We start from the raw sequence: 16,518 nt of genomic DNA, 5'->3' as shown, positions 1-16,518 counted from the left end.
AAATTCATAAGGAACATATTACAAAGATAGATCTCAAAATATATTAATTAATTAATTTTAAATTTATTTAGTCATTCCATCATATTCAGATTTATTTATTGAAATGTAAGGTATATGTGATATATTGATTAATTAATAATTCTGACTTTAATAACTTATAAAAAGGGATATAATTTTTACTATGATGAAAATATTTATTATACTAATTATATTTTAGAAGATCAAATAGTCTAATGTTATTTAATACAAAGAAAAATGGGTGGGTAATAAAAATTTATAATATTTTCACACAGATAAATATTTATATTATAATTAAGGTAAAGGATATTATGGGTTTAGTAAAGAATTTTGAAATTTATACAAATATAGAGGAATAATTTGATTAAATATCTGATAATCAATTGAATAGGGGTTCACTAAATATGGTTTTAATATTTCGATATTAATAATTTGTTATATGCAATGAAAGTAGAATATGTAGAAACAATTAGTGAATAGACACTTATGTAATTTTTGAAAGAGGATAAATCTCTAGATGAGTTACTATTATTGATTTAAGGGACTTTTTATGTAAAAGTTTGTGATAGTCTGTTGACTGATTTTTCTTTGCTTTATCTAATATGTGTATTTCCAAGTTTTCACTTTTATTAATGATTTTGGGGGGGGAGGGAGGGGGGATAAAGTTTATGTTCAATGGTTACAAAATTGGAAAATGGTATATGGTCAGAAAAGTCAAAATATGATTGAGTTTTGTATTAGATTCATCTACTCTGAATATATAATTTGTAATGGAGATTAAAATCATTTCATTGAATGTTAATGGCCTCAATAATCAAATTAAATGGAAAAAACTGCTTACCTTCTTGAAATAACAAAATGTCGATATATATATATTTATCTGCAGCAGAGTCAAAAAAATTGGAAGGGGTTGGGTGAAATACTGTTTTTTTGCCCCTCGTTGGGGAAAAAAAGTGGGGGTAGCTATTCTAGTAAATAAGAAATGTACAGCTAATTTTCAATTAATTAATTCAGATCCCTTAGGAAGATGGATACATGTGGATATGAGCATGGGAAATAATACCCTGGCATTATTTAACGTGTATGCCCCCAATTTGAACCAAATGAATTTTTCAAAGCATTACAGCAATTGATACTCCCACTGGCTGCTTCTAAATTAGTAGTAGCTGGAGATTTTAACGCTGTTATGGATCCATTGATGGATAAAAAACCGAGTAAATGTATGAAATCATTAGGATTAGATAATTTGGTGCATTCTTGTGATTTGAAAGATATATGGCGAATACTTCATTTTAATGATCGGGAATTTTCTTTTTGTTCACATGTTCATAAATCTTTTTCAAGAATAGATTATATTTTTGTCTCGAATCAAATAGTTCAGCAGGTCACAAAAGCCTCCATAGATCCAATCATTTAATCTGATCATGGTGGTGTATGGATTGAATTTAAATTTGCTGAACAAGAAAATAGTAGTTCTATATAGAGATTCGATAATACACTGATTGTGGATGCAAAGTTCCTTGAAGAATTTCAATTAAAAATAAATGAATTATTTCAAATTAATACATCGGAAGAAATCTCCTTTAAGGCTTCCATGAGAGGTAATATTATTTCATATTCTGCATATATTAGAAAACAACTTAAACAACAATTTTCTAATTTAGAAAAAGAAATTAAGAAGCTAAATTGATTGATAAATGGGAGCAGAGTACTCTCCAGGGTTTATTAAAAATGAAAGGTAAATATAATGAAATATCTTCAAAATTGGTAAGGAAAGATTTGTTTTATCAGCAGACTCTGTATTATGGAAACTCAAATAAGGCGGGAAGACCATTGGCAAATTATCTTAAAGAAAAGAAAAACAATTGCAATTAAAGATGAGAAAGGTTTTACATATATTCAAATTAGAGATATTTTAAATCAATTTTTAAATTTTTATAAAGACTTATATTCTTCTGAGCCTTATGACAATAAGGAAAAGATGGATTAGAATTTTTGAAGTTGATTAATAGACTGAAAATTCCTGAACATATTAAAAGAAGTTTAGAGGAGCCAATATCATTAAAAGAATTAGAAACAGCGTTGAAGTCTCTTAGCGTTGGATCTGCTCCAGGTTTCACGGTAGAATTTTATAAATCATTTCAAATTACCCTATTACCTCATTTACTAAATTTGTATCAGACTCAACTAACTAAGGGTTACATTGCGGGTACTATGGCAGAATCATTAACTATAGTTTTGGCAAAGCCAAATAAAGATTCCACTTTGGTTTCAAACTACAGGCCTATCTCACTAATTAATGTTGATGGAAAACTTTTGGCTAAGACATTGGCTTTACGCTTAGCTGAGGCTCTACCTTGATATGCACCAAACTGAGTTTGTTGCTAAGAGACATTCATCTAATAACACCAGATTGGCTTTTCATATGTTGAACTTAACAAAAGCCATGAATGATCCGGCATTCTCTGTGTCCTTAGATGCAGATAAGGCCTTTGATTGGGTGGAATGGACCTTCAAGTATCAATCTATGGAATGGTTTGGCATAGGTTCAGGATTTACACAAATGATTCAAACATTGTATAGCTCCCCTACTGTGAGACTATATATTAACAATAAATTTTCAGAACGTTTTAGTTTGCAGAGGGGGGTTAGACAAGGTTGTCTCCTTTGTCCTTTACTTTTTGATATTGTTTTGGAACCCTTGCTATTAGCTATTCAATAAATAAAGGAGATATTCCTTATTCAGATCGGGAATATAAAGTCTCTGCATATGCAGATGATATACTGCTTCATTTGAGAAATCCAGAAACAACCATTCCATGCTTACTTGAATTGATAGAAAAATTTGGAAAATTTTCAGGTTACAGAATAAATTGGAGTATGTCTGAAGTTCTTCCACTAAACGTGCATTGCACAAAAGGTTTGTTTGATTCATTTTCTTTTGTATGGAAGGAAGGTGGATTAAAATATTTAGGAATTTGGATAAAAAATACGTTGGAAGACACAATGAAAGAGAATGAAAAAAATTTATTACAGAAGGTAACAGAAATGTGCGAGCAATGGAATCCTTTACATCTTTCTTGGTGGGGGAGAGTCCAAACTATTAAAATGATGATATTGCTTGTGGTTTGTTATCAAATGGGTTTGATTCCAGTATTTTTTAAGGGTCCTTTTATAAAAAGTTAAACGGTATTCTTACGAAATTTGTTTGGCTAGGTAAAACTCCCAAAATCTCTTTAGTATCTTTATAAAAATCAATCAAGGAGGGAGGGGTAAATTTTCCCAATTTTTATAGGTATCATCAAGCCTATATTTTACACCAGGGTATATATTGGGTTTCTCAGAGCTCATTGATAATACCCCAGATTGGTTGTGGTTGGAATGGCGACTCATGTTTCCTCTGCTACCATGCCATGTTCTCAGTACTAAAATGCCTAGATTGTATAAAGAAAACAGAATATTCATGGATACATGGAAAACCTTGAGATATGTCAATAAAATTTCACCTGTTCCAATACATAAATCGACAAATCAATCTATATGGCTAAACTCCAAGATTCTTTTTTTTTTAATTCTTTATTTTTAGCCTTTCAACAAGTGTACAAATATCATAATAACAACACTTAATAAATCACTTGAAAATCTTATCATTATACTTATAAACATAGAAGAATCCCTCTCCCCACCCTCCCTCCATCCCCATTATTAATTATGGCACATAACCCCTCTTATATAACCCACCCCCCTCCCAACACTAAGTGGTGTATATATTTGATTGAAAAATGGCATTACTCATGACAAAAAGATGTTAATGGCTCCCATATTTTTATAAAATTCTTATAATTTCCATTTTGTATCGCCAGTGATCTTTCCATTCTATAAAGGTGACATAACGAATTCCACCAGAAATTAAAATTAAGTCTACTATGGTCTAGATGGCAACTCCTGTCATGATCAATAAAAGTTTATTGTTACACAATGAAATCTGACTTTTTTTTTCTCATAGACATTCCAAAAATCACAGTATCATAAGATAACGCTACATAATTTTCCAATAAACAATTTATTTGATCCCAGATTGAATTCCAAAAGGCTAAGATATAGGGACAGTAAAACAAAAGATGATCCAAAGTCCCTACATCAAGATTACAATGCCAACATCTATTAGACAAGGAACTATTTAATTTTTGTAATCTAACGGGTCCAAAAAGTTCTATGTAACAGAAAAAACCAAGTTTGCCTCATAGATGCTGACATTGTACATCTTATTCTCCAAGACCAAATTTGTGGCCATTGAGATGCTGAAATCTGATGTTTAATCTCAATGCTCCAAATATCCCTAAGAGCATTTTTAGGTTTTTTTTTAACCAGATCACTAATAGTTTTATACCACTGCGCGGCCTGGAGACCCAGAAAGTCCGCCTGAAAACATAAAAATTCTAGACTGTAATGGGTATTAAGATTTTTCCATTCAGGGAACCCTGCATGAATGGCCTGCTTCAATTGCAACCAACGAAAACACTATGATTTATTAAGCCCAAATTTATGTTGCAATTGTGTAAAATCAAGCAGTTTACCATTAGAAATAACATCATTCAAAATTCGTATTCCTGCAGTTATCCAATGCTTCCAGACGATCTTGAATCCGCCAATTTGAATCTTGGAGTTTAGCCATATGGTTTGATTTGTTGATTTGTTAATAGGAATAGCTGTTAGGTTACTGACAAATCGTAAGGTTTTCCAAGTATCCATTAAAATTCTATTTTCTTTATAAACTCCAAAGATTCAAATTGGTGGATATAAGGTCATCTGGAAGCATTGGATGATTGCAGGGATACATATTTTGGATGATGTTATTTCTAATGGTAAACTGCTTGACTTTTCACAGTTGCAACATAAATATGGTCTTAATAAATCACAAAGTTTCTGATGGTTGCAACTGAAGCAGGCAGGGTTCCCTGAATGGAGAAATCTTAACAATCAGTATAGTTTGGAGTTCTTATGCTTTCAGGTGGACTTCCTGGGGTATCAGGCCGCACAGTGGTATAAATTGTTAAACGGATTAGTAAAAAAGAAGCCTAATACTGGTCTTAGGGATATTTGGAGCATTGAGATTAAGCATCAAATTACTGCGTCTCTGTGGCCACAAATTTGGTCTTGGAGAATGAGATGTACAGTGTCCGCATCTATGAGACAAACTTGGTTCTTTCTCCTACATAGAGCTTTTTGGACCCTAGTTAGATTACAGAAGTTAAATAGCTCTAAGTCTAATAGATGTTGGCATTATAATCTTGAAGTAGGGACTCTAGATCATTTATTATTCTTTTGGAGATCTATTTGGGGCCAAATAAATTGTTTATTGGAGAACTCTGTGGCATTATCTTATGTTACAATTCTTTTCGGAATATCAATGAGGACGCAGTCAAATTTCATCAAACAATAATAAGCTTTTATTTATCATGACAGGAGTCGTCATACAACAAATCACATTTAATTGGAAAAATTGGGGTAGACTCAATTATTGTTTCTGGTGGAACTCACTATGTCACATCTATAAAATGGAAAGAGCACTTGCTATACAAAGAGGAAATTATAATAAATTTGAAGAGATCTGGAGGCCATTGAAAAGTTATTGTAAATGATTAGATACCATTTTCCATCAAAAATATAAAGATAATAAGGGATGGGGAGGAATTCTGAATTCTATTTGTGGTTAATTTATTTGGAATCAATATCTGTATATTATATATGATTGCATATGTTATGGGAGGGATGGGAGTAAAATTTTATGTACCTGTATTAATGTTAATTGATAGATATTCAAGTGATGTATTAAATTTTATTTGTCAATTATTTATACACTTGATGAAAGTTGCAAAATGAATAAAGAATTAAAAAAAAAAATGCTATCCTATATCTTAAGGGTAGTGAGATACTTTAATCTTGTTGGGTGCAGTTTGGTTGGTCAATTTTTGCAGTATTTTGATGAAATGTAGCTGCTTTTCAGTAATGGGATTCATACTTTCTCTGCTTTAGTGCAATCTGTGTTTTTATGTGGTTGGGGCTTGCACTGAATGATTATTTAGGAGAACTGTCTATAGATAAATGAAAGTTAAGAATAAAAGATGTTAATTGATGGTTCAAAATTTAAAGTATTGATCTTAGATATAATTGTTTTTGATTTCATGAATGAATAGCTTCTTTTCTTTTTTTTAGAGGGGTCTGATGTTATTCTTAAGAGGACTTTGATATATTGATATTTAATTACTATTAAAATTTAGATAAAATGTATGTATTGAATGAGCTATTTCTTTTTATTCTCTGCAGGTGGCAACTTTAAAACAGACTGCTACTTTACTTCAAAAAGATAAAGAGTACCTCAATCGTCAAAATATGGAGCTTAGTGTTCGTTGTGCTCATGAAGAAGATCGCCTGGAACGTTTCCAGGTGCAGCTTGAGGAAGCCAAAAAAACAAGAGAGGATATGTATGAAAAATATGTGACTTCAAGGTAAACTTAAATTAATTGATTGATAATTAAACTTAAATTAATTAATTGATAATTGATGCAATTCCTTTTTGTTTAAAGTTTTGAAAGCACTAACTATTTAGAATTATTGAATACAGTTATAAGCAATGCCTTCTTGAGTTGAACCTACCTTTACTGTATATCAAGCTATGATTGGATGAAAAACTCTCAGCCCAAGAGGGGGTTACCTCCCCCTCTTTAGAGTTATATATATATCTCTGAGCCACGTTGCAGTCTAGCAGGTTCTTCTCAGATGTTGGCTTTACTAATTGAGTCAGTTTTTTTCATTGCCTAAAACTTAAATTAAAGGCAGTAGACTAACCAATGATACACCTACAAAAAAAAATAACAGATCACAAATAATTTTGAAAAATGTGATGCACTCCATTCATAATTTCTAGTTGAAATACATGTTTTTCTTCTCTGTAAAGTGTAAAGCTTCAATCAAAAGCTTTAAATGCCATTCAAGGGCACCAAAAAATGCTGCAGAATCCCTTCTTTGGCCTACAACTTTTAATCATTTTGTGCACACAAATTTTTTACCAAAATAATTTGATAATTAGAAATACGAGCAGAACATAAATTAGGTGATATCTTTTTATTGGACTAACAATGCATTTTTTTGATTAGCTTTAGATGATAACCCTTCTTCTTCAGATCAGAAATAAGCAAATGCTGACAAATAGTATATATAAGTGAAACATAAAAGCATTCCAATAGCATTCTCACAGAAAAATGGAAGGGGTAGGTAAGATGAGAAACAGGGAGGGCTGGATGGGTGAGAGACAGATATGGATGGGTAATAAGAAGTTGTTTAGTCCTCTCTGGTGAGTGTCAAAATATTTTATAATTTTGATTTCAAAGGTTTTATTTTCTGGATTACTTTAAAATTTTCCTTTTCTGTGTCGCCTGATAGACCAGTACAGTTCTTAACTGATGGGTTATATCTCACTGTGACCAGCAGGTGGAGACTGAGACCAAACTTTAATTGTAGTATATTAGCTGAGGTTCTCCCTCCTAACCCAGTCTTTTCTCAGTTTCCAGCAGGTGAGTTAGGAAAATTAAGGCTCCCCCTGGTTACCACTGTTGGATATTGCTTAGGATTTGGTCCCCTTTTTGGTGCTGGATGGAGCTTGGACGGGTCCTGTTTGGGGGTCTGTCCGACCTTGGAGATGTTAAACCCGGCAGGTCTTGTGCTGGGTCCTTTTCCCCTTCCTCCACCTCCCCATGTTTTTGTAGAGGTGCTTCAGCTGGCAGCCTGGCCACCGATACTGGTTAGGCAGGAGTCTGTTCTGCAAAAAACCCAACTCAAAACCCAAATACTGAGGCTGTGCCGGTCTAAAAGGGCTGTTCTCCTTATATTTGTTTTTTTCAACTAACCGGCACTTATTTTGCAGCTAGTAAGCGGTTTAAGCACAATGAGCAGTTTGCATGGGAAAAAGTGCTCATTGTGCTCCAGACATGAAGCACTCGTAGCCAGTCTGTGCAAACATTGTAGAGGCTGGAGTGGTGGGGGACCCTCTCTGGCATCGGGTGCCGGCGGCCAGGGAACCCTGCTGCAAGTGCCTCACGAGCCTGCAGCTGATTGCGGGGAAGGCCGGGCTTCCCCCTAACACCCACGTGGAAGGTTTTCCAGCTGCCTATGGTCATGGTAAAAAGGATTTCCTTACCACTGAAGCGGCTGGGGACTCCCTTATCGATGCTGACGGCTCGCCTGCTTTAGCGGTTGGGAAAGTTCAGGCTTCCTAGATGCTACAGGCCTCTGGAGCTCCAATTTTGACAGTTTCTGTTCTAGTTTTGGTGGGAAGCACCTCCATTATTTCTGTGTCCTCAGGTAACCTTCCCCCTGCATTGGAGAAACAGGGACAGATTTCTGCTTGGTCCACTGCTGTGGCAGGGAGTCCCTTGGGGCCGCCAGGGGTTTTCCCCCAGAATTTGTTTTAGCACTCTGTAAAGCTTATGTGCTTGCAGCCGGAGGTCCTACTTCTGCCCCAGGGGGTCTCGGGGGAGGTTTTTCCTCAACGTCTTCTCCGATTCTGCCCCAGACAGCGCCGTTTTTGCCCCCTACTACTCCTCTCTCGTCCAAGTGGCCGTGGGTCTCTTGGGACTAGGAGTTTTTTCAGGAGGAGCTTGAAGGGATAGATGAGGACCTGGATCCTTGGAGTGAACACCAGAACCCTCTTGGAGGCACAGATTCCGCCAGCAGTGGTTTTGCGCTTCTGCCAGCTGGCGAGGATGCGTCCGTGGTGCACATTTTTCAGTGGGACATAAGAACATAAGAGTTGCTGCTGCTGGATCAGACCAGTGGTCCATCATGCCCAGCAGTCCGCTCACGTGGCAGCCCTCCGGTCAAAGACCTGCGCCCTACTGAGACTAACCCTACTAGCGTACGCCCTTATTTAGCAGGAACTTGTCTAACTTTGCCTTGAATCCCTGGAGGGTGTTTTCCTCTATGACAGACTTCGGAAGAGCGTTCCAGTCTTCTACCACTCTCTGGGTGAAGAAGAACCTTCTTACATTTGTACGGAATCTATCCCCTTTCAACTTTAGAGAGTGCCTTCTCATTCTCTTAACCTTGGAGAGGGTGAACTACCTGTCCTTATCTACTAAGTCTATCCCCTTTAGTACCTTGAATGTTTTGATCATGTCCCCTCTCAATCTCCTCTGTTCGAGGGAGAAGAGGCCCAGTTTCTCTAATCTTTCGCTGTACGGCAGCTCTTCCAACCCCTTAACCATCTTCGTCGCTCTTCTCTGGACCCTTTCGAGTAGTACTGTATCCTTCATCATGTATGGTGACCAGTGCTGTACGGACAAGCTTCATGAGTTTATTCTTCAGGTCTCCTCGGTGCTGCGGTTTGAGGGCTCCGTGACAGAGTCTCCTTGTGTGGTGGACCCCTTGCTTTTGGGGGATCCGCTCTGGTTTCTGCTCTTTCCCTATGCTTCAGGATATTCAGGACATTGTGGTTGCTCAGTGGCAGGTGCTGGAGGCCCCTTTTCGCTTTACGCATTCTATGGCCCACCTGTACCCCATTCCGGAGGGGGATCGGGACACTTTGAAGTTGCTTGGGTTGGACGCGGTGGTCTCGGCCATCGTGAAGTGGTATACTGTGTTGTTGAGGGCGGCTCTGCTTCGAGGGACCCTGAGGAGCGTAAGTTGGAGTCCCTCCATAAACAGAGTTTTAATGTTTCTGCACTGGCGGTCCAGGTGGCAGTGTGTTGGCAGGTTGGTTGTTTGGGCTTGTTTTCGGTGGACCAAGCGTGTCCTTGACTGTGAGTCTGATAACTGAGAGTTAGTAGAGCAAGAAGTTGCCAAAATTGAGATGGGCGCTTCTTATCTCTTGGATGACATGTATGACCTATTGTGAGCTTCTGCCAAGTCTATGGCTTTCGGGGTGGCTGCACATCATACCTTGTGCTTCAGGCATGGTTTGTGGATGCGGCTTCCAAGACTAAGCTGACGAAATTCCCCTTTAAGGGTCTTTCTTGGTTGGAGAGGATTTAAATAAGTTGGTCCAGACATTCACTGACTTTAAGGTGCCTTGCTTGCTTGAAGACGGGGCTAGGCCGCTGGCATAGGGTGGCTCGGCTCAGAGATGCGTGCGTAATTTCCACTGGCTCCACCCTGGTCGAGGAGCCGCTTCCTTTCTGGGGTTTGGGACCATTTCTTTTAGTGCATGCAGTCCTTTGGTGGGGCCCGCCGGGGAGCTGGTTCTTTCGCTGCTGGTTCCACCGCTGTCCATCTTGCCCAATGATGCCTTGCTGGCGCCCACTCTGGTTCCAGTGGACGCCCGGCTGCGCGATTTCTATCCAAAGTGGGCAGAGATCACGTCCGATCTGTGGGTCCTGGAGGTGATTCGGGACGGTTGAGGTAATCTAAGGAAATACCTTTTTAGAGAAAGAGTGGTAGAAGTGGTGGAGACAGAGACTGTGTCTGAATTAAAAAAGGCACGCAATAGGCATGTGAGATCTCTTAGAGACAGAGATAATGGTTACTGTGGATAGGCAGACTAAATGGACCATTTGGCCTTTATCTGCCTTCATGTTTCTATGTTTCTGTGATGTACATTGGGAAGAATAACCCAAATCATAGTTACCAGATGCTTGGGGATCAAGAAAAAGATCTGGAGTTTGCCCACTCATTGCCAGATCATTTTCTAGCTTCTCCCTGTCAGGCAGTTTGGAAGAAGCAGGCTTTTCGCCAGACCCTTCAAAGACTGCTAGATCTCTAAGCAGTTGTTCCTGTACCCCCTCAGGAGTGTTGCACCGGCAGGTACTCGATTTACTTTGTGGTGCCCAAGAAAGAAGGGACCTTTCTTCCCATCTTAGATTTTAAAGGGGGCAACAGGGTCCTCAGGGTTCCATCTTTTTGCATGGAGACACTGCGGTTGGTGATTCTGGCAATTCAACTGGGGGAGTATTTGACTTCTCTTGATCTTACGGAGGCCTACTTACATGTTCCAATCTGGGCCTCCCATCAGTGCTTCTTTCGCTTTGCGATCTTGGGTCAGCACTATCGGTTCTGTGTGCTTCCTTTTGGTCTGGCCACGGCTCCGCAGACGTTCACCAAGGTTATTGTGGTTGTAGTGGCGGTGTTGCGCAAATAGAGCATTCTGGTTCATCCCTGCCTAGACGACTGGTTGATTCGAGCAAAGTCATTGCAGGAGAGCACCCGGATCATGGCTCGGTTAGTGGCGTTCCTGCAGTCGCTGGGATGGGTTGTCAACCTTTCCAGGAGTCGGTTGGCCCCCTCTCAGCGCCTGGAGTATCTTGAGGTTCTGTTCGACACCTCCTTGGGGAAAGTCTTCCTCCCAGAGGCCCGGGTAAGCAAGTTGCAGTCACAGATTTGCCTCCTTATGGCGTCTTGGTGTCCTTGGACACAGAATTTCCTCCAAGTTTTGGGGTCAATGGCGACTTCCCTAGACTTGGTGAGGTGGGCTTGAGCCCATATGCCTCTGCTTTAGTATGCTTTTCTTCGGAGGTGGTCGTCCCAGAGGCACAGTCTGGATTTCCCTGTTCCTCTTCGGGATTTGGCTCACTGCAGTCTTCATGGTGGCTTGAGTCCTCCCATCTAGTACAAGGGGTGAGTAGATCAGCCCCAGTAGATGGTGTTTTTCATGAACACCAGTCTCCTCAGTTGGGGAACTCAGTGTCTAGGTCGCTCTGCACAGGGCAGTTGGTCCCCGGAGGAGAAGGCTTGGTCGATAAATGTTCTGGAGACCAGAGCCATCCATCTGGCCTTGTTAGCTTTCCAGGCCTTATTGGGTTCTCTCAGACAATGCCACGGAGGTGGCCTATGTCAGTCGTCAGGGGGGCACCAAGAGTTCTCTGGTGGTGCAGGAGGCAGTTCTTCTCATGGTCTTGGCAGAGTCTCATCTCCGGAACATCTCAGTTTCCCACATTGTAGGAGTGGAGAATGTTCAGGTGGACTTCTTCAGTCAACATGTGCTAGATCCCGGAGAGTAGTGTCTCGGTCTCATAGCCTTCCAGTTAATAGTGCAGACATGGGATCAGCCCCTCATGGACCTGATGGCCACAAGTGTCAATGCCAAAACACCCCGCTTCTTCAGTCGTCGCAGCGACGGTCAGGCCGAGGGGCTGGATGCTCTGGTTCAGCTATGGCCAGCAGAGGGTCTTCTGTACGAGTTTCCTCCTTGACCGTTAGTGGGCAGAGTTCTTCTTCGCATTGTTCGGAATCCTGACCTCGTGATCCTGGTGGCCTTGGACTGGCCCAGGTGTCTGTGGTACATGGACCTGGTTTGTCATCTTGTGGTGGATCTTCTGCCACTGTCTCTCTCGACCGACCTTCTGACAGGGTCCCATTCCAATGTTCGATCTGTGTCTCTTTTGTCTTACTGCTTGGCTCTTGAAAGGACACACCTAGGTAAGAAGGGGTATGTAAAGCTAGCTATCCTCTTCATAACCTTTAATTTCTTATGTCCTTCCCTCATTTATTGAATTTACTTGTAAACTGTGCCTAGCTCTATCTTTATGGAGATGATGTGGTATATAAACTTAAGGTTTAGAATTCAGATAAAGTGATCTCCACACTCTTGGGGTCCTGGAGACTTTCCACTTCTTGGGCTTATGTGCGTGTTTGGCATATATTTGAGTAGTGGTGTGCTGTGTGTGGAGTGGTCTCTTTACATTCTTCCTTGCCTAATATCTTGGAGTTCTTGCAAAATGGCCTGGATAGGGGCTTGGCTTGTTCTCTCTGAGTGTAGCTTTCGGCATTGTCTGCCTTTCGTGGGTTGTTACAAGGTCAGCATTTAACGGCTATGCCTGATGTCATTCCATTCTTGCGGGCAGCCAAGTTGCTCAAGCATCTTGTTCGACCGTCTGTTCCATGTTGGAATCTTAATCTGGTCTTGTCCTTACTGGTGCGCCCACCTTTTGAGCCTTTGGATGCTTTCTCGTTGGACCTTACTCGTAAAGCGGTCTTTTTGGTGGCCATTACTTCTGCTAGACGTGTTTCTGAGCTTCAGGCTTTCTCTTGTATTTCTCCCTTCCTGGAGTTCTCTAGGGAGCGGGTTGTGTTGCAGCCTGTCCTTTCCTTTCTGCTGAAAGTGGTTTCACCTTTTCATGTCAATCAGTTCGTAGTCCTCCCGGTGTTGGGAAGTCGGGAGGGCTCTTCAGAGCAGAAACAGTTGCGCAAATTGGAAGTCTGCCGGGTCCTTCGCTCTTATGTGCAGCAGACTCGGGAGTTCAGGAAATTGGATCATCTCTTTGTCCTTCTAGCGGGTCCTTGTAAGGGGGATGGAGCTTCCAAAGCTACCATTGCGCAGTGGATTAAGGAGACTATTGTTTCTGCATATGTTTTTCAGAAAAAGCATGTTCCAGAATTTCTCAAGGCTCATTCCACTAGGGGTCAGGCAGCTTCTTGGGCTGAGTCTTCTCTTGTGCCTCCAGTGGATATTTGTAAGGCTGCAGTTTGGTTTTCTTTTCATTCCTTTGTCAGACACTACTGTGTGGATGTTCAGGTACATCGGGACACGGTGTTCGGTGAGCGTGTTATGGTGTCGGTCCTTCGGGGGGCCCACCCTTGATGGGTACTGCTTTGCTACGTCCCATCAGTAAAGACTGTACCGGTCTAGAAGGCAACACAGAAGAAGAAATTAGGTTCTTACCTGCTAATTTTCTTTCTGTTAGCCTCTAGACCGCTACAGTTCCCCACCCCATCTGTCTTTCTGCGATAATTGCGATTTTTGTTCACTTGAACATTTTGCTTTTCTGCGGATTCTAGTATTTTTCTACGGCTGGGGAACTACAAGAATAGCGGCTATGACTCAGCTGGCATAGCTGGTGAGCTGTGGGGACATTTTCACGGCAGAGTTTTGGTTTTATGCATTTTCCAACAACGTTACGTTTGTTGTTTATTCTCCTGTTCGTAGTGTTATTACTGTTTTATAAGTTAGTTTTTTCTTAGTTCTGCTTGGCTCTTTGGCAGACTGGTTTAGGTGGGGGAGCCTCAGCTAATATACTACAACAAAGTTTTTGTCTCAGTCTCCATCTGCTGGTCACAGTGAGATATTACCTATTAGTAAAGAACTGTACTGGTCTAGAGGCTAACAGAAAGAAAATTAGCAGGTAAGAACCTAATTTCTACTTAAGTGACAATCTGGTACCCATAAGCTGATATGCTGTCAGCATGTTCTCTACAAGCTCAGCATAATTCTCTGATCTGTGATTACCAAGAAAATTCTGAACAACCAGCATGAATGCTTCCCATGCTGCTGATTTCAGCTAGGTTCAGCTTCTGTTTGAACGCATCCTAAAGGATCAGTTCACGGATTTCAGGTCCAACAAAAACACCTTCTTAAGCGTCTCTCCAGACCGGCACAGCTTTAATGATGGGTAATAGCTCACCATGACCAACAGGTCTCGGAGACTGAGAAAATAAACTTTTAGCTGTAGTACAAGTGTACTGTGCATTCCCATATACACTCAGTCTGCTCTCAGTCTCCAGCAGGTGGGGGTGGTAAGCTTGTGCAGTCTTCCCTTGTTTAGTGTAAACCTGCTGGATTTTGTTTAGTCCTATTTGATTTTATTTAGGCCTTCTTGCCCTCATCTGTAGTGCCGGATTGAACTTGGGGGACCCTTTTGGGGGGTCCATCCATCCTCAGGGGTGTCACACTTGATGGGTTGAGTCTCTCCCCCAATTTCCCACACATACCTGAAATTTTTTCACTAGAGATTCCTCAACTGTAAGCCTTGCCACTGATACCGGCAAAGCATATGGCTTAGAAAGCCAGTGGGGGGGGTCTGTTCAATTGTCCCTTATATTGAGAAAAAGGAAAAAATTCTGCGGCAGTGCTGGTCTGTAGGGAAGTCTTCAATTGAGGTAAATTGCAGTCAATTGCTAACCAGCACTTTTTATTTTTCAGCTAGTAGTGGTCTTTGTGATAAGCACTTTTAAAGGGACAAAGTGCTCCTTGTATTCCACCGCGAGGTCAATGCGGCCACCACAAAGGAGAATCCTTGTTGGCTTCAGATGCCGGCGAGTAGGGTTCATTGCGCGTCGGCAGCAGGCAGGGGGGAAGCCCGGGCTTCCCCTACCGCCCACGCAGGGATTTCCCCAGCTGCCGAGGGTCAGAGAAATAAAAGGGGTTCCCATAGCGCAGATAGTGCTGGGGACTCCCTTACCGCTGCTGCCGGCTCACCTGCTTTTGCAGCTGGGGCATTTCAGGCCTTTTTGCCGCTGCAGGCTTTGGGGGAGTTTTTTTTCAGCAGGTCTTGTGCCAATTTTGACAGGAAGCTCCTCCATTTTATCTACAGCCTCAGGTGACCTTCCCCCTCTATTGGAGAGACAGAGGCAGGTCTTTACTGGTCTCCTTCTTTGGCAGTGAGTCCTTATGTGCCGCCAGGGATTTTTTTCCTTCAGATTTTGTAATAGCTTTGTGCGAGGCTTATCTTCAGGCAGCCGGGGGTCCTGTTTCTTCCCCGGGGGTCTTGGGTTTTTTTGGGGGGTGTCTTTCGCCCTATGCATCCTTCCCTGTTCGACTCCCCTCAGCACTGGTTGCGACCCAGTCCTTCCATCCAGCTCAATCCTAGCAGCTGAGGATTGCATGGGATGACAAATTTTAGTTTCATGAAGCTGGCGAGGATGCGTCGGTGCGCATTTTTCAGCGGGAAATGCTCCAGGAGCTTATTGTTCAGGTTGCATCGGTCCTGAGTTTCGAGGAGGATGCAAAGCAGCCCCTGCGTGTGGTGGATCCTCTGTTTCAAGAGATCTGCTCAGCATCCCACTGTTTTCCTTTGTCAATCCATTGGAGTTTTTGTTTTCACCTATGCAGATGACATACAATTTATGCACCCTATATTATCTCCTTTTTTACCTATTTTATTCAGAGACAAGGTTTTGTAATTAAGAGGACAAATTTCATTAACAAACGGATCATCATTAGATTCTAACCTTGCCTCAGTTAGGAAAAGAATATCTATCTGGTTTCCTTCCATTTAACCAGTCTTTTATAAAACACTTTTATCTGATATTAATGTAAAAAAAACGTTTGCAAATAATTCAAAATACTGCAATTAAAATTATCCACAACGGCAAAAAATACGATCATGTAACACCTTTTTTAATAGACTCACATTGGCTTCCTATTAACCAACGAATAACCTACAAAATACTAACATTTAAAACATTATCCAATAATGAACCTCAATTCATAGACCGATTTTTAATTCCATATAATTCGACTCGATCCCTAAGATCCGCAACACAAGGGCTGCTCACGGTTCCTTCTTTGAAGATCATTGGAACCAGACGTCACAACATATTTTCAGTTATGGCCCCTCTTACCTGGAATACTCTCCTTTTATATATCAGAGAAGTTAAAGACCTGAACTTATTTAAAACCAACCTAAAAACATTCCTTTTAAAAGCCTCTTTTAATATCTAAAACATATTCTTTTTTAAATCAGTTTAATTTGATTATAAAATATTTTATTGTAAAGTTTCTTTTATTTTTTA

The 16,518-nt window shown here is 40.6% G+C and overlaps 1 protein-coding gene across 6 annotated transcripts in view; it reads left to right on the top strand.

The window, feature by feature from the left end:
• PIBF1 (progesterone immunomodulatory binding factor 1) overlaps positions 1 to 16,518 on the top strand; it is a 302,877-nt gene that overhangs the window by 76,938 nt on the left and 209,421 nt on the right. For all 6 annotated transcript variants that reach the window (XM_033947509.1, XM_033947506.1, XM_033947507.1 and 3 more), the window contains one exon: positions 6,346 to 6,527. In XM_033947509.1, the coding sequence (XP_033803400.1) occupies positions 6,346 to 6,527 (182 nt within the window). The remainder of the gene's footprint in view (positions 1 to 6,345; positions 6,528 to 16,518) is intronic.

Source organism: Geotrypetes seraphini, chromosome 6 (assembly GCF_902459505.1).
Source record: "Geotrypetes seraphini chromosome 6, aGeoSer1.1, whole genome shotgun sequence".
Taxonomy (NCBI): domain Eukaryota; kingdom Metazoa; phylum Chordata; class Amphibia; order Gymnophiona; family Dermophiidae; genus Geotrypetes; species Geotrypetes seraphini.
Note: the sequence above shows the minus strand (reverse complement) of the source record. Positions and strands in the feature narration are given on the sequence as shown.